This window comes from Paramormyrops kingsleyae, chromosome 6, assembly GCF_048594095.1.
Source record: "Paramormyrops kingsleyae isolate MSU_618 chromosome 6, PKINGS_0.4, whole genome shotgun sequence".
Classification (NCBI taxonomy): domain Eukaryota; kingdom Metazoa; phylum Chordata; class Actinopteri; order Osteoglossiformes; family Mormyridae; genus Paramormyrops; species Paramormyrops kingsleyae.
In genome coordinates this window covers 24,121,224-24,147,302 of record NC_132802.1, presented here as the reverse complement: position 1 = coordinate 24,147,302, position 26,079 = coordinate 24,121,224, and the positions used below count along the sequence as shown (strand labels likewise).

General features: G+C 38.6%; 2 protein-coding genes across 3 annotated transcripts in view; both read right to left on the bottom strand.

Annotated features, from left to right (window-relative positions):
- gnai2b (guanine nucleotide binding protein (G protein), alpha inhibiting activity polypeptide 2b) overlaps positions 1-20,349 on the bottom strand; it is a 60,121-nt gene extending 39,772 nt beyond the window's left edge. Inside the window, exon 1 of the mRNA XM_023805510.2 lies at positions 19,386-20,349. Coding sequence (XP_023661278.1) covers positions 19,386-19,503 — 118 coding nt within the window. The 5' untranslated portion in view covers positions 19,504-20,349. The remainder of the gene's footprint in view (positions 1-19,385) is intronic.
- A 1,434-nt stretch (positions 20,350-21,783) lies between these two features.
- The window catches only part of slc38a3b (solute carrier family 38 member 3b), a 31,334-nt gene continuing 27,038 nt past the window's right edge, over positions 21,784-26,079 (bottom strand). For both annotated transcript variants that reach the window (XM_023805525.2, XM_023805524.2), the window contains one exon: positions 21,784-26,061. In XM_023805525.2, coding sequence (XP_023661293.1) covers positions 25,957-26,061 — 105 coding nt within the window. In that variant the 3' untranslated portion in view covers positions 21,784-25,956. The remainder of the gene's footprint in view (positions 26,062-26,079) is intronic.

Here is a 26,079-nt window from a genome sequence, read left to right as displayed (position 1 = left end):
TTCTGCTGATGGCCGGCACCACCAGACTCCTGACTTAATCACCTGACCGGATACTACGGTCACTAGGATACTACTGACACTTTTATCTGGTGCAAGACTTATAGGACAAACAAGCACAACCACCGCAATGCACCAAGCTGTGATCTTTTTTAACTGTAACTCACACACAACACGATGCTATTATACTTAACACTTGAAAAACAAAAACTTCTTTCAAAGGACATGGTAATAAAAAATAAACATCATTTACACATATGATGCATTTCAAAAAAATAACAGGACAGTTGCTACAAATGAATTATCCTTCATAATTGTTCATAGACGTTCAAACTTATCCCAGTGGGGAGTAAATATCTAGCCAACCACCTGCCACTGAATCACATATCACAATCAGGACTGTACAACCAAAAATCCTGTATGTAAACCACACTTCTATTTAAACAGATGCCCATAAAAATTCTTACGAACAGTCTTTTCCTGTGTAAATGGGTGAACATTGTTCGGCCTGAGGTCTGAATGCAACAGAGCTGAGATAAGCATATAAAACAAAACATCAACATAACACAGTGTGAAAGCATGTGTACAGACGCACATAACATCATCAAAAAACTGACATGGGGTAAAGCGTACCAAACCCAAACAATTAACTGGCAGCTCCGTCTTTCGACCTAAACTGATGGCATAAACAGACCGTCATATCAACCTAAGGCAAGGAGACACACAGTTCGTCAGTTGTTGGGGAGGAAATGACAGACTCACACATCCATCCCAAATCGTGGGTGATTATTCTTGGCTATTCCCTTATCCTGGAAACAAATTAATTCCTGCCTGTGAAACTGAAGGCAACCTTAAGAAATAAGGTAGGGTAATATGAGGAGGAGAAAATAAATGGAGAAATGTGAAATAGCGGCTTCCCAAGCGTTGTTGAAGTAGTGTGTCCTATGACTGCCGACACAAACATGCCCCCAGCTCTCCGCTCAGCTGCTCTGCAGACTTGCATAATTCAGCCGGAACCAAAATCCTTACTATTAATACTATTATGATTTAATTAGTGCTTCACTAGTGATTAACAATTGCACCACTTCGCATTTACTGAAGCACTTCAGGTCAAGTGACCTGCTGGAATCTTAACTTACAACCTTTCAAGATCAAGCACAGTTGGGTAATTAAAATAAGACTGCATTTGGGAGAAAGATTAAGGTCCCAGACATAGAACTGAAGTCTTAAAAGAGTTCCTGTCCTCAAATTCTTCAGAGTAACTTCAGAAATAATCCAGTGGTATTAGACAAAAAGAATAAATCAATAAAATACACCTTAATACTACTTCAGCATCTGCATTGAACAATGCATACAAAATCTCACATTTAATTAGGTAGGGATTTGATGCAGGAAAGCAATGTGTCTGTGGCTTTAGTTGCCACATCTGAACCGACTTAATAGAGAAGTAGAGTCCGAGATGCACATTACATCCACATCCCTTTTACGTTCGTGAAGCACACTGTCAAGAATCAGAAGAATCTAGATCGAGAAACTCGATTTGTTTTTCTCTAGTGCAGCAGGTAACAGAGCAGTCAGACATCTGGACCTGGAGGGAAGAGTTGCTTTACTTTTCAATAAAGGGAGTTAAAAAAAAATCCGTATTATATATGCAGAGTTGTACGCATTAAAAGGGTAACAAAACTGTCAAAGTGAAATGCAGAGTGAAATGAACTATAACACATACGACGTATCAAACAAACATGACGGAACTTAACAGAAAGCAATTATAAATGATTATGTCTTTGCGGCTATTAAAATCACATCAAGAAAACAGACAAAAATATTATGTATTATTAGTATGATTTTTTAATGATGCCAAGCCTCAAAGTATGTTCAGCAGAAGTGTATTATATCAATATGCATCTACTGTAACCATGTTCCTACATCACACAAAAATAGAAAGGCAGGAGACAAACTACATAAAAAGAAACAATGCAGTCATCGAGGTCACAAGGTTTATAAATTAATTGTTCTGCAGGAGAGAGAATCATTTTGTGTAAGGGTAGCCAAATGAGTTCTCTCTGGTTTTCCTATCTGATTTATCCCTTTTAATGTAATGCATTATGAATGGCTGCTTATTTTAGAAGACACTAGAAGACAGCATAGAGGTGAAGGGCTTGAAGTTCATGTGCAGATCTGCTGACAACAGTCCCCACAATCCCCAAAAGGAGCAGGCTGGAGCACTCTTCAGATATCTGCTTAAATAGTAATAAGGTTTCTAAAAATAAACAATCCACCAAGATGACAGCTTATAGACATAAGCAACTTGCTCTAACCATATCATCAATAGTGACTTTTACTAAGTAACAACACAGAGCATCTTAAGGCTTGCAGTCTGTGACGGTTCTGTTGTGACAGCTGTTGGTTAATTTTAGGTACAAAGTCACCCCAATGTCCCTCATTTCTTTCCCCCCCCCCCCTTTGTAAGACTACCTCAGTCCAAAGGGGGCTAAGGGCACCTCCAGCTGCCTACTGGTCTCCCTGTGCCAATTTGTCAGGCAGCAGCTCCATGAGATACAATGCCTGGCAACAAAGAAAATTTATGACAAGCAATCCTACCCCTGAATATTCTGATACATCTCTTGATTTGATGATTAGTGTTTCTGGATTGGATTTTCCCTTATATGTTTAGACATTTTTAAAATTCCACTTGCCAAGATTGGAAGCGTCTCAGATGGAAACGCAAACCATCCCCACCCTGCACGCACGAGCTGGACTTTAAACATCGTTCCAGCCAGAAACGATGTCAGGGACGGCTTCTGCTTTATCAGGCAGACAAGCTTCTCTTATTTCACTCCTATTACTTTTCTTAGGAAGTTCTGATCATATTCGCTCATAAACATGATGATTGGAGTGTATTTGGCACTACGCAGCTCAACGAAAGTCTCGTTTCATTCTTAAAAATATGCAGTTACAAAACGAATATATATCCTGAAAAAGTTTGAAGCTAAATTGTTACAAATGAGGAGGAGACATGAGACAGGCGTGGGCCTCTTAACACCTCTGACATCCACCTGCTCTCTGGGGTCTGCTGCCTTACTTTGGGTTATTTGTGCTCACCATCCTCAGCTGGGTGTGGTGTAACATGCTCAAGGGCTGGAAAAAGCGGGTGGGAAAGGTTCCTCACAATACCATTACGGAGATATTACAAAATGAACGCTAAATTCCTTATGGTGCTTTGAATTTGATCACACCGTGGCAATTTTGTTCATCCTGGGTTAGTATTCCAATTATATTTTAAGCACTGATTTATGACATTCTTATTACAAGTAAGAGAGTAAGAGGCAAGCTTCCACACAGCAGTTCTTGTTGCCAAAATCATTTTAAAAAGATTAGGAAACACCAGGAACACATTCCCATCAAAACCACAAAGTGCTGTTTTGCTAAGATGAAATAATACCCAGACTGCACCAGCACCTGAGTTATGCCTGCATGCGAGAAGTTCTTAAAAGGACCAATTAAAAACGCAAAGCGGAGGAGAACAGAAGACACAGATGAACTCTCCAGTATTCAGTTCACTAAGCCCATAAAATGGAGGACTTTGACCTCAGAAAGTTTCTCTTAGATCAAAGTTCATCAATAGAATAAAATCCTGACATGGTTATAAAGAATTCCTAGCTATTTAAACTTGTGATTCTTATATTAATACCTAATTCATGAGAGGACAATATAAATCCTTTAATCAAAATTACCTGCACTCTTTCATCACCTAAATGCTGCATCTGATTAGAGAAAATTCCACCCTTAGCAGATCATTATCATGGTAAATTTGTGAATGAGAACATTTCATGTTTGGTTTCCAATTCTCATTCGATGGCATATGTATGGAATGTAAACAGCTACTAAATTTCAAGCAAAACATTTCCAGGTTAAGCAACTCCTGAATCTGAATTATAGTCAGGGGAAAATAAGTGTGATTTGTCCTTTTTTTCCACTTCATTCTATTCAAGACATTTTTAAACTTCGGTTCTGTTCACACCTGGTATTAACATGCATCCTGGGTGATCCGATCGCAAGTGGACAGTACAAAATACATCCGTTCACACCTGCCATTAACATGCATCTCAACTAACCGCTTGTAATCGGATCTCTTTCCCGCAACTTACTTAAATAAGCACGTAAATCAATTCTGTATGCAGAATCTGTCGAACATGAAAAGGCGAATAAATCAAAAGCTATTTGCACATTTCATAGTAATCAAAACACCTAAAATGTTTGTTTGGTATGCCATAATACTCAAAATGATATAAATATCTATAAATAAATGAATAAATAAATATTTCAATAATTAATCGATCCTTTTATTTTTAAATAATTCTATAAAGGTATATTTCATAATGTTTGTCTTCTATGAATAATATTGAAATCGTATTTTGTAATAACATTGTGATTTTTACTAGTCACTATTTTAAAATATTTCACATAATGCAAATTTAAATTACTTAAATTCAAACAGAACAAAAAAGTTCAACTATCTACGTCATAGACATGCATTGTTATACCGTGTCAACAAAGTACAAATGTACGCTTTATAAAGGTCTTTTGGTACTAAAATATTCCTAGGGCAGGCTAATACTTTTCTGTTCAAGGGTAAGAGATTCAGTCTGTATGCATTATGTTGGTTGTCATACGATAATATTTTGACTTTTAATCATTAACCAATGAAGCTCAAAATTTGTGGAAATTTCAATAAAGAGGTTCATTGTTTTCGTACTCTTATAATATGTTTCTATTGACATACTGATATATCCATTTTCTAGGCTATTGAACACATATTGTTACATACATGCTTTAATTTTACGTTAATGTAATTATTACCAATACGGGTCACCAATACTAATAAAGCTTTGACATAAATAAGGAAGCTTCATCAAAGTGCATTAAATGTGATCTGTGCCATTTCCAAAATATCTTTAACAAATGACTTTACACAATTTATTTTTCCCTAATTTGTACGGATTATTACTAATGCACACTTTTGACAAGGTTTCCACGAGAATGGGTCGCGATATTAAACCAACTCCCCAGTAGCTTCAAACTTTTGGTTTTGTAGGGAAAAAGATGCGTTATTGTTCCTGATGCAGTTTAGTACACAGCTGCCCACTCTGCACTGACAGACGTCCTGACTTAAATCATGTGTTAAATACCGCTCACATGTTTAATGAGTACATACGCACGTACGCATGTCCACGCGAGGACGTCAGCTGAGTAGGCGGTCCTTCAATGCGGCCTGGGACACATTTGCATTCACACTGCTATAAGAATGCGTCCCAGACCACCTCCAAATGTGGTTTGAGTGATCCAATCTCAATGCTTCCCCAGTCCGATTTGGGTGTGTTCACACCTGTAATTAGCGCTGTCCGCTTGTGATAGGATCGCCTAGGATGCATGTTAATACCAGGCCATAGACAGAATATTCAGTTACATATCTCTGTATTTGAATACTTGAAATGTTAATGACATGAAGGCAGAGAGTGAGAGAGAGATGCATGTTACCGTGTACAGTTGTGTTACGTCCTCTTTCCAGAAACTGAAATCACAGCCCCCCACCCACCCACCTATATTTTACAAAGAGGGAGTGTGCCCCTTCTGTGCACAGCTGGTGGTGCTGCTGTTGTCGTTCTCCTCTATCACATCACTGAACCCCTACAGGCCAGAAGCCTGAGTAAACAGCCATGTAACATTTAGCCCAAATGGCGACTCCACCCAACACAGGGGATCAAACCAAAACGTCAGGGGCAAACTTCACGGGGTGGGAAGCATAACAGAAAAATACCTTCTGTCCAGAAACCTACTTAAATAAAGATCTGAGGGCTGACGTCTCACAGCAGGAAGTCTCACCAAGGAAAATACAGGCTCCACACCCACCCTCCCCCTAAAAAAACTGAATAAAACCTCAATAAAAACAAGAATTTCCAGCAGGTTCCTAGAGAAGGCAATGCGAATAGGAAATAGCAGAGCTGCCTAAAAAAGCCTTTAATAGAGAAGTCAGAGTGAAAGGGTACTTAAGTGTTAAATGGCTCTACACATCAATTCATTTCAAACCCCTTTAATGCCCAAAAAGAGCATATTACAATGTGCCAAATAGGATATGATTACCAACAGTAATAGCAACATTCTCCTGCACAAATATCGTTTTCATTTTACCAAGTCACACGACAAGTCCCTAATGATCTCTGACCCCCAGAAGCGACGTATGCATAGCAGGATGGAGGCTTGCTGGAGACTTGTTGATCTCAGCAACAACTGTCGCAGTCAAGGGGCTATTATGTACCAAACGCTGAATCAAGTAACAAACTAATTTCCTGGGCACTCTTTTGCTGAATGTGATTCCTGACAAGTTAAGGCCTTTAGTGACGTTCACCTTGGGTGTTTTTAAGTGCAAGATTAGATTTTGGTGGCTTCCACCCAGCGTCGAGTTACACAGCACCACAGGATGGGTGTTCAGCCTCCCCAACTCTGGCAGCCAGAGGTTAACATTCATCTCTGCAGATCAGCAAAAAGAGGAAGTCAGGCGGGTGATGCAGGAAAAGACGTTACTTCCGCAGATGTTTCATAAGACTGTTTAAAATGGGTGCAAATGGGGGGGGTGGGTGTCAAAGGAGAATGTAAGCAGAGATTCAAGGCACTTAAGAGAACTCAGAAATGGCTGCATTTACCACTGGGCAAGACTCTTCTAACAGATCATTTAGTATAAAAGCAGAATGTCATGCTAAATAATATTACAAACATCATATAGGCAGTAAACCCCAATCTAGTGCTTGCTCAACACTCACAGTAGGTGCCAAATTATTGTTCTACTGTATTTCCATTCAAATCAATTCAAGCAGTGGGTGGGGGGGGGAGCAGACACTGTACTGTGCTTCACTGTTGCTGCACTCAAGTAATTTCCATGGGCACAAAGATCATCATCTAAGACAGAGAATTTTCAAACTTTATTAAACCAAGGACCTCCCCCCCCCCCAAATGAATAGTGACCAGAGACAGCCTAACTACCACCGATTCATGGTCACAAAAGTACCCCTGTGGAACATTAACATTAGTTTTTCTTTTTACAATGTGCCAATTCATAAAACATTTCTGCAAACCGCCATAACTGTGCCACGATGGGCTGGGGGGATACAAATCCCAATGTGAAAACCTCTGATCTAGGAGACATTGATCTTCTATGGGGTGTGATGCAATGCCTTCTGGAAAAGTATTGTTTAATCATCTGCTTATTGGAAGGTAAATAAAGATTTTAACACCATATTTTTAAACACCAGTCGACCGCTACAAAGCAGATTATCATATAACTGAAGAAAAATATTCTCACAGGTTTTCATCGATTTCTTGGGGATGAGACAGCTTGAATCTTTCACCGTAATAAATGTTTTGCTCGCATAGATATATTATAAAAGGGAATGAGCTGCCCCTAGACTGAACCCTGGTAATGTTTATGACCATGTAGCATGCATAAAAAAATGCTTATCCACGTATATAATTCTGAAATTTACAAAGGCATATAAGAAGCATTATAAAATTTGAACAGATGCTGACCAATTCACTTCTATTTGGGAATTATTAGTGAGTAAATACCCATAACTAAACTAAATCTTCATTAATAGTCATGGCACAGACTGGTTGCAGTCTTCTCTTGAACGGAGCCAGCAAAGCACCCCAGACTGCCTCTGTGCTTAATGCAGGGTGACTAACAAAATCGCACTTAACACGGCATGGTGCTGAGCTCATGTCTTTGTGGCCGGGATTCAGAAGCAGGCCGACGGTCTTTAGCCGAGTGCACGCTGCAGCTCCCCAGGGGGGCACACTCTTTTCACCCCACGCTTCCAAGTGAACAGCGCCCCCCCCCCCCCCCACACTCCCACTCACCCACCGAGGATCTGGTTACTGTGCCATCCTCACTCATAACAGACGTATGGGCTTTGGTACACGATGCACCTTACTGCGATGTGAGAGCATGAGCACTCGAGTAAAGGCCGTCTCGTGGCTGACATGGAGGGCAGTTATACGAGAAGGCGGAAAAAGAAAAATACGGACATTAAAAGCAGCAATAATGAGAGATTCAGTTCATCCAACTCCTTACTGCATGACAGACAAAAGTCCATACCAACTAGGGCTGGGATACTCCTATTACAAGGCATTGGAATTTTTAAAACAGATTTATCTTTTGAAGAAATTTCAATATTAAAACTACAATTATACTACAAATTCAGTCCATCATCACAAAACAGCGCAAGGCAGTTGTCTGCAATCACCATGAAAAGTGAAATCTGCAAAGTTAGCCTACTACTGTCTTAAGTAAGGAAAATGAGGAGACCGTGACAACACATTTTTATTTAGCTACACACAGGACAGAAACGGCAACAGCAACAACAAAAAAAGTCGCCTAAATTTTGAAGTGAAGAGTGAAATTAAACTATCAAATGATTGCCAGACAGATGACAGAGTTGCATCCATGAAATTGCTAAAAATTAAACAAACGATATCGTGCCATCCAAAGCTGCCTTTGGATTAGGCTACAACTAACTATGACTGGGCAGTATTTAATTTTTCATAGCATCAAATGCCATGCCTTATACCATGGTATATGGTAATTAGACTATTTTCCAAAGCAATGGTATTTATTCACTGAACCAGGGGGGGAACCCATAATAAAAACCCCAAAACGATTTCCAGACTGCATTTTTCAGGTTTTTGGGAGTCACTGTATTCATTATTCTTTTGATTCACACATTATTATTTCACCAGTCTCCCTGCTGGTTAGTTTCAGCCATTTTGGCTAGCTCAATTAATTTACAGAAGTCTGCACCTAGTGACAGTTATGATACTCAACGTTAAGGGACAAGGGCAATTAAGCAAAACAAAAGTGAGGAAACGCGTGTTAGATGACTTCATGGTCGTCTACATCAGGGGTGTCAGACCCCAGTCCTGGGGGGCCGCAGCCCTGTGCAGCTTAGTTCTTTCCCTGTTCCACCACAAATGATTTAGCTTATGAGCTGTGTGGTAATTAGTACAAGGAGTTGAATCAGGTGTGTTAAATGAAGGTAAACCAAGAACTGCACAGGGCTCCGGCCCCCCAGGACTGCAGTTTGACACCCCTGGTCTACATCTTCAAAAATTCATATTTGCACTTGTGTACTTTTGCAGTTTGCACTTTTTCTTTAGTATCTGAATGTGTTTTGGTCTTTTTCGTTTAGTGTTTGTGTCTTGTGTTGCTGGAGGACTCGCAGACTAGGAATTTAATTGTCTCTAGCACAAGTGACAAACTTGAAACTGAAAAATTCAAATTTATATTTATGCTGTCAAACACGTAAATATTTTTAAAATTAAAAATTTAATAGAATAATCAACAACCTCCCAGCCCTAATACCAAATCTCCCTTTTCCATCATGTTCTTCTTTCAGGAAGCCTCAAAACAACACAGAGCCCCTCCCTTGCACACATAAGCCATCCCCAACAGTTCAGCATTATTCAGCACAATCAAATTGTCTCCTTCCCTCCTTCCGGAAGCCAAATCTTGCATAACAGGAATTTTAAGGAATAAGGCAGTTTCCTGCCGGAAAAGAAATGTACTTCATATATATATACACATATATATATATACACACACACGTGTGTGTGTGTGTGTGTGTGTGTGTGTGTGTGTGTGTGTGTGTGTGTGTATGTATGTATGTATGTATGTATGTATGTATGTATGTATATATATATATACATACACACACACACACATACATACATACATACATACATACACACACACACACACACACACACACACACTAGGGGTGGCACGGTTCACAAAACCCACGGTTCGGTTTGTATCACGGTTTTAGGGTCACGGTTTTCGGTTCTGCACGGTTCTTGTTATTTTTTCTTTTAATCTTTAACACTCCAGAAATGTACTTCAGCATATGATATATAGCTTAATTATCCACAATTTAGGATATTTATATTATATATATATATATATATATATATATATATATATATATATATATAACGTGGAAAAAATTGGTATTAATTATATTGAATGTTCTTGAGTAATCGATAAAATCAGTTTCTGTGTATGTACAAGACATCAATCTGTAATAGTGCAAAATATGTCCAGTTGATATGTCTAGTATGATCATCTGGCAATAGCCTGTAGGTCTGTGTGGTCAGACACTGTGCAATAAACAGAATTTTTAGGAACATGGCAAATGTTCACATTGCAGCATGGAAGCAGGCTCACTGTTACAACGCTGACCGGGGAAGCAGAGGCGAGAAGACCTAGGATCGGTGGAATGCGGGGTTTCATGAGCAAAAGGAACACAGACGAGCGGTAAAGCAGAATTACAATATAATGATCGGACTGGAGAAAGAAACGGAAACGCGGACTAAATACAATGGAGTAATGACAAATTTGACAACAATCAGGAACAGCTGGTAAACACGGGGAATCCACACAGGGTTAACGAGGGGGCGTGGCACACGGAAAGAGCGGACGATCGAGGCTTTGTCACACATAACTTAATTTTCTTTAACGAAGTGCCTAACCGCACATTAAATAAAGTCACACAACAAAGGCGCACAACAGTGTTCAGATGTTGTGCTATCGGTTGGCTGAAATTTAAACGTTTTCTTCAGAGACAGGGTGGTAACGCCGAAAACACGAGCTAAACGCAGCAAACGAAAGGCTACCGGAAATTACTTAGCTGGCTGAACTTTTACCGGAACTACGTCTCAGCGCTCTGTGCAAAACCCATAGCCTATTCTTTCGCGCGAAAGGGAAACACACTGACGTCACATACGGGGCACGAGGCTACATTGCGCATGTCATGAACCGTCGAACCGTGCGACGCATGCATGCTCCGAACCGAGACAAGCGAACCGAACGGTTCGGTTTTTTTTCATGAACCGTGCCATCCCTAATATACACACACACACACACATATATACACACACATACATATATATACATATATACATACATACAGACATATATACATACATATACAAATATATACAAATATACATACACATACACATACACACATATACACACACACATATACACACATACACATACATACATACATACATACATACACACATATCAGCATCAATTTAGCATTCACAAGCAATACTGAATCTCTTACTCTGCAGTTCAGTTGGTAAAAGCCTGCTTCTGTGATCTAAATAAAAGGAATGCATGAAAATGTAATAATGAGTGAGACAGAAGGAAATAAATAGAAGCACTCTGGACAATGAGATGCTCTCTGTCAGCATGTTGAAATTAGATAAACATGAATTATGGTAAGATAATATCAATTTTATTCGTAAGTGCGCTCAATGACTAATATCATTTAGGACTGAAATCCTGCCAGGCTAGAGGTTTATGGCTTATGGCATTTTTGTACTTTTTCCAACACTTTTGCTTTAAGGGATTACTGCAACATCAAAGAAAGATATTTTGAATTGGCAGCATAAAAGAAACAAACACTGCCATTTACGGTCAAAATGTAATAGGACAACAAAAATAAATTGTGTATGTTTCACAGATCCGGAGGTAAAACCAGCAATGCGGAAGTCAGTACTTCCGAATGTCATCTTTAGTGTCCATAGCTATTCCATACATCTTAAATTTAACCTCCAGCATAACCAATTCAGCTATTTATACGCCTGATTATATGCTAGTCAGTTCAAACCCTTGGTGAAATTAACAAAAGGATTTGGTATTTAAAAATAGGTCCAAGGTCTGACTGCCAGCTGCTGTACACTGCTTGCATTAAATATGTAAATATTACAAAAGCCATTATTGTATTTTTATGGCTTAATGCCACCTACAAAAGACAAACAGCAAACAATTTAGCAGTGCTTATCAAGTGATGCTCGGATGCAGCCCAACTTTGCTTGGAAAGCAGTCCACCATGACTGCAGACAGGGAACAAAATTTGACATTTAGGAAAGCACTCCTCCCTCTTCTGTGCTAGAAATTCATCCTCAAGGGGACAAAGCACCGTGATGTCATGTTATGAGATGTCTGCATATCAGCACCGTGCGTGAAACTTACGATATGGCCACGTGGCAAACTCCAAAGCGCTTTTAGTTTCAGAAACTCATAGGTTACATCAAGACACTTTAGATGGTCAAACGCATGTGAGAGCAGGCCATACCTTTTCACAATAACACAGTTCACATGAACTTCACTTTACTATTGTTCATGTTCTGACCAGAAAGTCATCAAAAGAAAAAAAATCACCCCAGGTAAAGCCCACCACAACATATATACCCAGCATTTGTTTGGGGGGTGGGTCGCGGATCCTGGGTCACACAAGCAGAATGCTCATTTGAGATGAACACATTGCATCACACTGAATACAGTGAGACTTGTTCTGTCTTTTTTTCATCATGGGCACCTCCTTGGTTTCATGTGTTGCCCTGAAGTCCAAATACAAGTTACTCTAAGTATCCAAGAGCACCATCTAGTGGGGTCAGAAAATACAGCAAATGGTTCACGAAGCAACCATTTTGTCCATCACTACTCCCGACGGCAACAAATTAACGAGATAAAAAGGGTTCGATTGAAGTAGTTACTAGGCAATTCTCGTGAGACTCATGAGACCCATAGGACATATTTATGATATAAGATCCACTAATTTATTAATTAATGCATATAATTACATTATTGGCCACTGGCATTACTATTTATTTGATTAATTTAGTTTGGTGTAAGCTACCAAGTTATGAAGTCGCATTCCCCAGAACGTGATATTAGCGAAACTGAGGTTTCTCAGGACATGCAGTCATGTTATAGCAGGACTGCCTATACTTCATTTTCCAGCCATAACATCATATTCTGCTGCTCATGTAACACTGCTGCACAACAGATCTCATTTTCAGTTTTAGCCACTTCTTTCAAAATGATACCAAGAAATTAACAACTCATTACCATTCTTGTGTCCATTAAAATCTAGCCAATATCAATATTTTAATTAGAAAATTAAATGCGTCTTGCCACAAGTCCATTATGCATGATAAATGTGAATTCACATAATGCTTATCGATGGCTAGAACTGCGATTAATCTACACATTAACACTGGCTACAGAATCAGCAAGGTCACGGAGTGTTAAGTGCGATCTGAGAAGAACATGGGAAATGGGGGAGGAATCAGTATACTCAAATAGATGATATTGAAGGTTCATAATAACAATGCAATATTTTATCACTATAATGCCCAGCCCTATTACATACACACACACACACACACACACACACACATATACACTGTATGTAAACACATACATCATAATACTAATGGCTTCACATCAGTCTCTGAAAACCTGTTCAAAACATACAAGCTGACATAACATTTCCAAGAACAGATCATGAACAGTACACAGATCAGTTGAAAACCTAGTCCTACAATCACTCTCAAAAATTGTAGATCTGAAGCTGATCTGAATTGAGGAAACACTTTTTTTTTTATTATCAAAACCATCACAAAAGAGGTCTTAACTATTTGACTGAAAACCCCAACAATAGGCGAAGCTATGTACGAAGCCCAAGACAACTGCAAGTATCTGTCTAATTTACAACCCAGTTACATTTCCGCCTCTTGCGGAAGTGTTTAAGGTGGCATATGTATTACAAAAACCATGAGCACATAGAGATGAGCAGAGGTTTATTGCACACACTTAAAAGTAAAGCAATTCACTCCACTTCCTGTTGTTGATGAGGTAGATATTTGCTAAGGTGTTAGAAAAACCTCGTATCATAAAGTAACAAAGCATGTTTTTTGGAGAGTGACAAAAAAAAAAAAAAAACTTCTTTAGTGGGTGTGAATGGAGGGCAACTCCCTTTGAAACTCTGAGGACAAAGAGACCTCACTTGCAGCAAACAGATGTGCAAAAACAGTTAAGGCCATTAGGAAATTGTCAACACACACTCCAAAGGAGTGCACCACCAAAGGCAGGAGTTTCACACGATAACCAGCAACCATTCAATAACTAACGAAATGGTAACATTTCCCACAAATCTTTCATGAGTCTGCTGGGTGAAGCGAGTTACCAATAACTCAGTAGTTCTAAACAAGAAAGGAAAAAAAATGTAAGCAGTGAGATCAATAACAGGTAGCCTTACACTTACTTGATACTGATATTGAGAAAGGTCCATTCTGCTGAGCTAAATTTAGTATAAGGAGAAGGCTAACAATAGGTTCTCTACATAAAATACATTAGCTATCACACCATGCACTTACATTGGCTAGGACCCAAAAATGCTACAAAACTTGTGCCACTATCAAAGATGATTATGCGAGATTGTGAGACCACAAAGTGGTAGAATTCTGGTTTGGTTTTTTTATTTTAAATGAAGAAACAATGATTAAGATAGCTTTCTGCTATATTAAAACATTTAAACTAATTTAATTCTGATTATTATGAAATTAACCAGGGCTGTGGAGTCGGTAGATAAATGCTCCGACTCCTCAGTTTCTAAATCTTCCGACTCCGACTGCTCTGTATGTATATACTATGCTAATGTATTTTCTACATCCATTGAAGGAAAGGAAGGCACCATACATGTCATTTCACCACAGAACTACTGGCTAGGAAGCCAACACTCTACTATAATGCCAGATTAAAGACAAACACAATGAAAACAAGGTTTCAAGGGTAGCGCATAGCGAAGGGGAGCCGACGGAGCTGAGAACACACCAGATGATTTTTCAGGCGTTTGACGCGTGATGACTCGTTGAACGGCTGAAAAATCGGCAGTGGATCTGTAAATGTATGGGGGGCTTTAGGCTAGGTTCACAGTTCCCTGTAACAGTGGAACACGACACAATGGAAAGCGGTGCCGCACCTTACCTGTGCATTACATCCCATATAGTGACGCATACAGTCAATGAAAAGCATGCTTCATGGTTACTTGACATGTTCGTTTTGTGGTAACATTATGCACTGCATGCATTGGGCTTTATTCTTACAGCAGAGAAGTAGTTCATTATGACTGTTTGTGAATTGGGACATTTCAACTTACTTTTTTAATTCCCATTTAAATTTAGTAGGAGTCGGAGTCAGTTAACTTTTTGCCGACTCCAGGTACCCAAAATTGTCTCCGACTCCGACTCCTCGACTCCACAGCCCTGAAATTAACAGCCCTTTATTTCACAAATGCTTTATACTCACTATTCTTACATTTTACTCAGACACTAACTAGTCTCCCTATCTACTTCCCCTAGTTTTTTTTGTACTGTCTTTTTTTGTACTTTCTTTTTTCATTATTGCTGCCGTTTCTCAAAGAATTTCCCCATTGTGGTATTAATAAAGTCTAATCTAATCTAATCTAATCTAGTTCTCACCTTCAACCCTCAACTTTCCCCAAGTCACAAAAAAAAAGTTTTGCAGAACTACCTTACCGTGACTCAGACCAGACAGCACCTATACCCCAACACAGACTTGCAGTCATGCTTTGCTGTCACATCCGAAAACAGACTTGTTGAGGCTGTAGCCAGTGCCACTAATCCGTTTGATCTCTGCAATGCCTCCGATCCATTTCCATCTGCAATGCACCGTAATCAATGTGCTTCCAGCTCTGGAGAGAAAGATGCTTTATTGCCACCTTTCAACCACTATGAAATTTGACCATATCTGATCTTTTCTGTATCGCCAACTCTGAAATGGATAAAGATCAGAGACTGCATTGGTGTTAAGCTTGTGTGTATCTCTGTTTGACTCAGGACAGAAGTTTCAGCTGGGCAGAATTAGTTGGAATTCATGTCCTATTGCTGATGTCATAGCAATAAGTAGGAGTGTAAATCACTGCCCGCAAGGCGATTTGATTGGATTACGATTGAGGGGAGGATTCATCGCATCAGAAAATTCATTCATTTCTATCACGATAACATTTAATTACCCAACTATTTGGTTAATTTAATCTAAATTAAATTAAAATCTTTTTGAACTACAATGAAAAAAAATATCACAAATATTACCCTTAATTACACACTATCAATGGAATACAATGCTATTATTTACAGGGAGAACACGCCAGTGTAGTGTGCCAAAAGGTCAACTACTGACCCATACACAAAAAAAGAGAAAACTTTGCTTGATTGAGGGTGGGGTGGGGGGTTGACAGTAGTGAAACTTGCCAAGCTTGCCAGCGCATATTAGCAGAATAACATTACCTCATTTTTATAGTGCAGAAAACAAAACATGAATATGCAGGCCAGATTTAATAATGAATTATAAATGTCGTGGACCGGTACTTTCAGACCTCTTCTAATTTGTAAACGAGCTGAAAAAATCTCTCATCCTTCACTGCAGCAAATGGCCAATGCAATCATCTCTCTTATTTTAGTAATTGTGCCTTCAGCTCTTGTGCTGTTAACTTTGAACATTGATAGTTTAAATATTGGCTGGCAATATCAGCCAAGATTGACACATCGGACCTATGCAATATCTTGATTTTTAGCAAGTATTGGCCAAAACCCATATGGTAACCAATATGCAATAATATGCAAATGTTATCCATTTCAAAACCTCTGCTTAAGGCATTAAGTCATTTGGGGCAACCATCCAACATACCCAGGCATTTTTTGACTCAACCACTATTCCACCATGAATGACTAATTAATACCTCATTGCCTTTTTAAAAACTAAATCAATTCATTAGGTGAGCTGGATGTGAAATGTAACAATGTACATGGAATGCTTGAGGTGCCCCTGAGGAGAGGTTTAGGAACTGAAGCCATGTTATTTGCCAGCTAGTTGCCACCTCAGAGCCTTGACCATTGCTACCATATCTAACAAAAAGAATGACTTTTTTACACTACAAAAGTGGCATTTCCGAAAGGCATTATAGAGCAAAGATTAACTCAACCATCACGAGGTGCTCTGTGCGACAAACCCGGGGCAGATTTCCCAAAAGCACGGCAGTATAAAAATCATCAGGCGGCACTTCCTTTGCAAATATTAATAACCCCCATCATCCCGCATTTTGGAAATTCACACGCCATCGCTTTTACTCCGCATGTCCACCTGCAGCACATGGTAGTAGAAACAGTTATTTTTAAGGAGAATTTTGCCCAGCAAAAATCGATTGACGTTATAGGTCGATGCAGCCGAATAGCCAACTTAATAATCAGTTCATCACGATGCATCTTTATACACCTGGTACTAAGGCAAGGGGTTAAAATACAAACATCTGCAAACAAACAAATTCCATTCTTTCTAGATACGAAAGGTTTGACTAATATTTGAAGAGACCACATAAAAGACTAAAATTTTGAATCAAGATTTAACACTCAGTTGTTTCTCACTCAAGTTATACAATAAGTCATTTTCTAACAGTATCAACGTCAAATAAAATTTTCCCCTAATTTTGAAATCATTAACTAAATGACTACTTCTTTTCTCCACATTTCAGCTGAAGTATATTTTAATCTGGCTAGTGAATGGTTGCTGATCTTCTATTATGTAAACCCACTGTTGGCTTCCTGTCTGATTTTACCTATTGTTTTCAGCCTGGTCCTCATCTATGGAAATGCAATGCTATTCATTATTTGGAGCATAGGGGCTAATTTGTTCCTATTGGCAGAAATCAAGAGAACAGTATTCTGGGTAGTATTACGTGTGCTTCCTGTTCTGTACTTTGTGACACACGATGTATGGAAAAAAGACATATTACCCTTTTTCAGACTGCAGGAAAATGGATTACAGTTATTCAGAACGCTGGGTTTCATGTTTTCAGTTGGATCCTAAGTCACCCTGAACATCTTTTCAATACGGTGAGCAAAAGCCATTGTCAAAATCTGGGAGAATGGACCCCCCATCTAGGCCTATATAACAGAATTAGTAAAAATGGATATAATATGTCTTAAGCAAACAATACCATACAGAAGTGAAAGCAAACACCAAAATACATAACACAGTGCAAATCAAATACTTCATTTCCCACAGTTGAGTAGAAAAAAAAGCATGCAGTACATTCGCCAATACTCTGCATACTATGCGCAGAAAGTAAATAAGTCAGATGTATTATTTACATTCTCGAAAGTGGAATTGGGAATGTAGTCATTCTGGTACAAACAGCAACAGCTGAGTAACTAAAGTCAAAAATCCAAGGCTGCATGCTGTTTCTAAACCGAGTTTTATGTTAATTATGTATTTTAAGCAAAATACCATCCTACCAACAGAAACTAAATTTCCCCAAAAATGACAGGTTTTCCTTAAATTATTCTGAGAGCTCAAAAGACCCATGACGCCACACAGACCCCGGAACAGCTTAAGGCAGAAACAACTAAATATTCAGCATATTAAAAAAAAATGTCTCCGTTCATCGGGCTGTCAATTCGCCAGACTGACACTTTAAGAATTAAAGGCCTGTAAAAAAAGGACCAACACATTTATAGCTGTTATTGATGATCCAGGCAGGAAAATAAGTCATGCAAGCACAGAAACTGGGGCCGTGCATCACAATCAAGCCCCTGCTCTGTGAATCAATTAGGCTTCGCGTCCTTGTCATGCCTCCGCACTGACACTTAAGTAAACGATGTAATCTGCTTCTGTCCCGTCGTTCAAAATTGATTTCATGTAAATGGTCAGTGTCGTGGATTGTAATCCGATTCCCGAACATGTTTACACACGACTGGTTGTAAATTACACGGCATAATTATGGCACATACGGAACCAGGCCATATGTTTTGTATTTGCAAGCCAAACATTTATTTTTGCTTACAATTACAGCTTGGTGAACAACAAATTTAAAGGCTACTTCAGGGTACTGCTATAGTGTGAGGAGTGCATGGTCAAAAAACAGAAAAGGATCGCGTATGTTTGACTAAAAGGTTAAAGTCAGTGTTTTTACTGAATATATATTTTTACCCCGAAACGAAAGCGAATGACCGAATAACTGAGTCACACAGAAAATAACAGCGTCGTATAAAAATATCGCCCAGTGTGATCGTCCTGTTTATTACCACACGCCTTATTAATGGGCAGCAAAGCTTTTCCTTTAGCCAGCTGCAGCAATTAGCGTAGTTTAACAAACTGTGTCTGTTTCTTTTAACTTCAAAGACATTGAAGAATCATCGCTGCCACATAAGCAGGGTCTCTGATACTTGTTTGCTTCAGGATATTGTAGATCTGGCAGTGCATCAGTATAGTGAATGAATGACTGAATTAATGGATCTGATACAACAGTTTATAAAGCCATAAATGACAGCCGAGGTCTAGAGGAGGGAAACAAAACCATTTTCGCGTAAATAGCAAGTCATAGCCCAAAGTCAGCTATTCGATGCGGTACAGAAAATTTAAATTAATAAAACTGACTTTAATATACATTAAAAAAAATCCATACCTAGTAGGAGCAATTTCACTTCCCTAGCCGCTTTTTCTCCGTCTTCACGAAGATTTTTGTCAATTATTTTTGATCTCTCGGCGGCCGCTTTATCTTCGGCGCTTACAGTACAGCCCATGGTTCCGAGAAAAGCCACGAAGACCTAAAGTTGTGCTCTCAAAATATTTCGAATTAAAATGCACTTTTGTCTTTGCTGTTTTCGGGGGCAGCTGCTGTCCTCAGTCCACCAGTCTTCCGTAATGGATGAGAAAATCCGTTTATTTGTAAATAATACAAAGACAATTTCCTTGTTGCATCAAGGTGGATAAAAACGTAGGTCTTGCAAAATCCTTAAAAGTATCTTCAACCTTCTTTAAATCGGCCTGTTTTACACGCTAAATTAATCGACCTTCAGGTGGAGAACAAATATATTTCTAATTGATTCAAACTTTAACGATATGGCCAAAACGTGATCGCGAACCGCTAAGTAGCACTTCACTAGTTTACTCTGACCTGGGAATAATTATCACTTCTTTCGAAGTATCGCCCAGACCCAGAAAAGTTGCCCGGGCAAAGGCTCCTTGAGAGAATTTCTACGTGCATGCAGATATACGAACAGGAAGATCAGCGATGGAGCTACAACGGCACGTCGATCCCAGCCGCAGAAACAGCGCTTAGTGGCCGAATGAGACACCAGAGAGCAAAGGCAATCGGTCCGATTTACTGTTAACCTGCCTCCTCCACAGATCTATTTCCTCCAGATTTTCCTAATCAGAACTCTTCTATATTGGTATCGAGCTTCGTCGTCTCCAACTTTTCTTCTCCTCTTGCTCCGATTGATTTCGTTATGATTAGTTTTTTTTTTTTTGCTTTATTTGTCGCCACACCCGTTAACAAGTTCCTCTTTTTCCCCCAGTCAACCAAAAGCTAAGAATTCGTAAGCAACCCGCACATCGAGCAGCCGCTAGTCAACCACGCCGCCCACCTCGTTTGCATTATGGGAAATGGAGTCTTAAATATAATTTTTTAAAAATCAAGCAATGGATAGTGTACTTTTCCGGATTGCCGTTAATTAATTATCGATCTATGGATTTTCTTTCTATAAATCCAGGAGAAATATATTTAAATTAGCGAATGGTAACTACGCATGTAATAAGCATTAAACATCCCAAATCCGATTTAAGATTTAAAATATTATGTATTTGCATATAATGTTTTATTGACATCTTTAATAGTAATATGCCGAAAATTTCTCAGAAATTAAAGCCATACTGAAAAGATGCATTTTTGTAAAGACGGGGGGATTGGTTACGTATTTAGCAGGAACTGAGGAAATATGAAACGTAACATAAATGTGTACTTTGTAGCCGAAAAGGCAGTAGAAGGTGTGAGCGAATATCGCAAAACACTCGTGAAGACCTACACAGAATTTCGACTATGATGACTATGGAAATCGCTGGGAACTTTCATTTGGTGACATTCCATAGCCTATTTTATATGGATACGTCCAGCTATTTCCACGCTCTCGACTGATATACTATTTAGGATTCACCTAACAAATACAACGGGAGCATATATGCAAAACAAGTTTGTGTGTAGCCCAATCGCTGGTTCTAGACAGACAGTGGGCAGGGGGTACTGAAGGTGAACCGTAGTAGATTTGATATAAAACATATAATTACCCCGTAGACTATCTCGTTTAATAACTGGAGTGCCTCGCATTCGATGGGCTGTTTGGAGTGTCCATTTAACCCATTAATTAAGTCCCATATAAAATTTGTTGCTGCGTTAGGCTGTACACCTTGAATTATGACATTCACAAATGTATCTAATATGAACGGATGTCATTTGGCGGTTGAATGAACATGTTTGGTATTTCTTTGTGGAGGGTTTACTCCTGCCTTGTGGCCCATGCTGCCTGGGCTAGGATCCAGCAATAGCGCGACACATAAGTAGCAAGAAGACGAATGCATGGATGTTTAAAATGATTATCTGGTCTTCTGTTCTGAATAAAATTGCGCCATCTTGTGTCGTACGTTTTCAGGAACAGCCAAGGATAACAGAGTTTGAATAGACCGACCATCCATTCATCCATCAATGTTCCAAACGTTTATTACAGCCTGGATTCTATATGGCAGGAAGAACAGAGAAGAAGGCAGTTGGATACTTTGGATGCCAGTAGTTTGAGTAGATATAACAGCAGGATATTTATTTTTTAAGACGAATTGTAAATATGCATGTAATTTTGACCTTTACAGTCAAAAAAAGCTCCCAGGATGAATTTGAGAGTTCTTGTGTGAAGTGATAAAAAATACAAATGACAAAGATATGTAATATCTGACTGCCTTCACCAAGTCTAGTGTGAAATATAATTTATTCCATGAAATAATAGGCAAGACGAAAATGAAACACATTTACAAATGATTACATTTGTTTTTATTGTCAAACTAAAACTTTTTACTATTTACACTATACAAGCTGGATATGCATCAATGAATATAAATGGTTTACTTTTATATACATCGTATATAAATGTTGCCTAATATACCAAGAAATGGCAAAAATCATACATTTATTTTATTACCACTCATTTTATGATCAAGAAAACAGCCATTGCCAAAGAAAAGTTATTTATAAGTAACATGGGACATTAGCATGTTTTAAAGTCTTGTATTATTATTAACAGGTATCCAGTTTCTAGTGTCCAGTCAATTAGAATAGAATAGAATAGAATAGAATAGAATAGAATAGAATAGTTTCCTCACAGCTTCTAGGGATGGTGCTCAAATGCTAGAGTGAGAACTTTGGGCCGTACTGCATATAGTAGAAGTTTATTATTGTATACAAAACCACTGTGTATAATAATAATAGGGATATGGCATTTTGACAGTTCTTCCTCTTTCTTAAAATCACTGCTCACAGAACTTGGTAGAATCAGATGAATAAATAAAGTTTTTTGTTATTTATAAATATCCACAAATAACTGAGAAAATATGTTTTAGGGCAAATGTGTGATTTTAAGTGGGACCTGTAAGGTGAAATCTAAAATCATTGTGAATAGTATTACTATGTACTTTCATAATATGGGTGTCTCTCGTTAATACCGCTACATGAGTAGCATGATAGGCAGAAGTGATACATTTCTGCTGTGACCTTTCAAAATTCCGCTCTAACCCAGAATCTACCATTTGACTAAAGAAGGAAATAAAATATAAAATTTATTAGTCCTGAGCCAAACTTTTGGACAGGCAGCCGATACAAATAGGTCTTCATCTGTTTTAGATATGCAATCCCGATAGGTCAGGGTCACAAAGATGCCCCAAGCTGTCATTACGGATGAAGCACAAAAGAAACACGCTACAAATTTTTTGTGAACTTAAAAACAGAATTATCGGTGCTCTGTAGTCAGCATAAATAAGTGGAAGCATAAGCCAGACACAACAACCTCAAATAGCTCACTAAAATGTGCAGATGCGCGCTTTTTCAAGAAAGAGGAACGTTTTGCAGTAATAAACCTGTACAGATGGAAACATACACAAAAGCCAATCAATTAAGTTCAATTATTGAACACAAAAGAGGAAGGGACTTCCATTTAATTGTCGAAAAAAAAATTCAATAAAATAATGAAATACAAAACAGCACTTTTTATTACACAGCTCTAAGACTAGAAATCAGTTTATAGACTCACAAGCAAAGCCTAAATAGTAGATAAAGCAATAGCATCTATACTTTATACATGAACCTTGTGATTTCATACATTTTTTTCAGTCTCCCAATTTTTCATGTGCCCAACCAAAGAAGCTTATAAATTAATATGTTACTGGTTTATGGTAGTTCAACTACTGTCAAAATAATTTACTCTGACCATATAAATGCAAGTACTTGGATGCTGTCGTATTAGGGACTTTCTATAGTGTTCATATATGATTACATAAGTGGGTTACTAAACAACACTTAATCATATAACTGCAGAAACTAGGATACAAATAAACCCTGTTTCATTATCATATATAACTTTTATCCTTGACCCTACATTCCTCAACTGTTGATATGCAGCAGTCATTCATTCCACTGCTGTATTGTGTTGTTTTGAGTGAAGGATATTTTCAGTAAGTCCCATTCAATAGCGGTTTACCGGGTGGGAAAAAAGCCAAAATGGAAATTCAGTTCTTATTACAAGGAATTTGGACTTGTGAAGATTATTTTCCAGACTTGAAATGGAACACAATTATGTTTCATAATTGAAAATGATTTAATAATAAAACATTTCTGAAAGTATTACAGCGATTATATTTGTTGTCTAAATTCAGACCAGGTTACTGGTGAAATGGTTTGTTTCAACAAACAAAATGTTTTTATGTATAGATGATAAAAGAGTAATGGTGTATGCAGACCACAGCTAGGTAGTGGTTATATTTATATGTGTTCAAAAATGCAAATAATTTTCCGCTTATTTTTACACAGTTTGCAGAAGGATCACAACAATCCTTCTAATGAACGTCTTTACAAAGCAAAGTATTTTTCACCCATTTACCTTAGGTCAGCCTGCTGCTGCTAGATTTTTCATAATCATTTCCTTTGTTTTCATTTGTCATCACTGCTTGCCTGTCGCTTCCTTTACCCGGTTGAACTTATGCTTATTATTATATAACATACTGCTGGGTAACAGACAATGGAGCAGGTACCTGCGCTCCATAGCTATGAGGATGCACCAATAGTTTAGGTAATCTGACAAACAAAATTAATCAACAGTCATCAAAGGAGCTATTTGCTGAATAAGTTAAATCTTAGGTTGCTTTATCTATTGATTATGTCTCAAGTGAACAGATGTATAAATTATTGACTGTTATATTAAATGCCTTGAATATAATTTAAAAAGCTGGAAACACTTTACTTGAGGGGGCACAAATAACTTAGTTACTCAGTTACTACTCAAGAACTAATCATGAAATATGAACACATGGTTTATTAATGATGAAGTAAGGATTTACTACTACGTTATTTGTGCCCCCACATAAAATGTTACCAAAAAGTTTAATTCATCCATGTTTTTGTTGAGATCCACATGCAAGCTAGCAAAGTTCAGCTGGTTAGATGTTACTTATGCATGTATGTACTCTGTCCATTTTATAGAGATATAGTGAATGTCAGTGTCATAGACTCCTAACTCTCAGAGCCACATACCACCACTTCACTGGCCCTTTTCACTTTTACCTTGATTTCTAGAGAATTTATATTATCTTTTATCTAACTTGCCCACTACACTAACCCTGGTGCATAGACACCATCTTATTTTTACTTTGATATCTTTTGTTTTTCCCAACAAGAAGCAGGTTATTCTTCAAATTTCAATAACTGTCTTTTGGTCTTAAGTGCTTCTCTATTAAACAGTCAAGTGGAAATTTTTAAAGATGAATGACCTACGAGCTTATTTCTTCAGTTCGGTGTTGTTGAACTGCTCAAAGAGAAACATGCCTTTAAAAAAGGATCAAAATCCTGCCAGACTGGAAACAGTTATATGCCATTTAACGAGTCACCTGCATCCCACTCAGTCACACTAAAAACACACTCTACTCACTCAAAAACAGTGGTTTCCAACCTTGGGTTTATGACCCCAGGGGGTCCGCAGAGCCCTTGTACGAGGTCTGCTGCCCCCCCTCCAGTCCGGAGTTCAGTCATTTAGTCACAAATGCCTTAATGCTAGGGGGTCCTTGCCCTTGTCTCTTTGGGTGTCCCCGGTTAAATAAGAGTTGAAAACCTCGACTCTAAAATACCAATCATGCTGCAATGTCCTCTTTCGTGTTACCTCCTGCCGTCAGAATACTGTAATTACGCGCATAATGAAATACAGCCATCTCACCACTGCCATATTTGGTTGAAGCCGTGTTGCATCACTCCGAATATTTATCCAAGAGGGAGAGTCAAAAAGTGTATGAGAGCACCAGGCCCAGCCTGAGCTTGGAGCAGCAGCCCTGTGGACCGAGGGCGGCCAGCAGCTGCAGACCTGCTGCAATATCCCTTCTCTCCAGTGACTTCCATTCCACACTATTGCACACTACAATTCTCAAGTCCTAATTACAACATAGCATGTCATTATAGCTTTAATATACAAAATACTACATATCTTTCCTCTTATAAGTATGCTCCAGCATTTCAAAACCCATTAGCCTCCATCTGTGTTTTTGTACAGTACAATCTATCGTTTATAAGGTCCTGGGATGGTAGGTGAGGAAAAGATGCGTGTGTGCATATGTGCGTATGCATATCCGTGGGTTTCTGCGAGCCAGCTTCAGTCTGAACTATATTTCTTAATAATGTTTATAATGCTCTTTAAAATAAACCAATTAAAAAACACAAAGTCTAAGGGGTTAGATAAGTGCTATTTCGTGAACAGCAAAAACAACAAAAGCTGCCAGAGCCCTTCTTCACTGGCCAAGCGGTGCTTCATAGCAGCCTGGCCGGCATTTGGAGGGAATAGTGCTTCTTTGAAATAAACGAAAAGCAACTGAAAAATATGTTGACCATCGCACTGTGTGTCCGCCCTCATAAACACATGCAAACATACGCACACGCACATACATGGAGGCGGAACCTAATGGCCACGGCTGGCATTGCTGCTCCCTGTTGTCCAGTCGATGATGATGAAGCTCAAGCTCATTATCATGAAGAGGAATCCAAGAGTAGCGAAGCAGGCAGCCTGGAGAGAAGTAGCAAG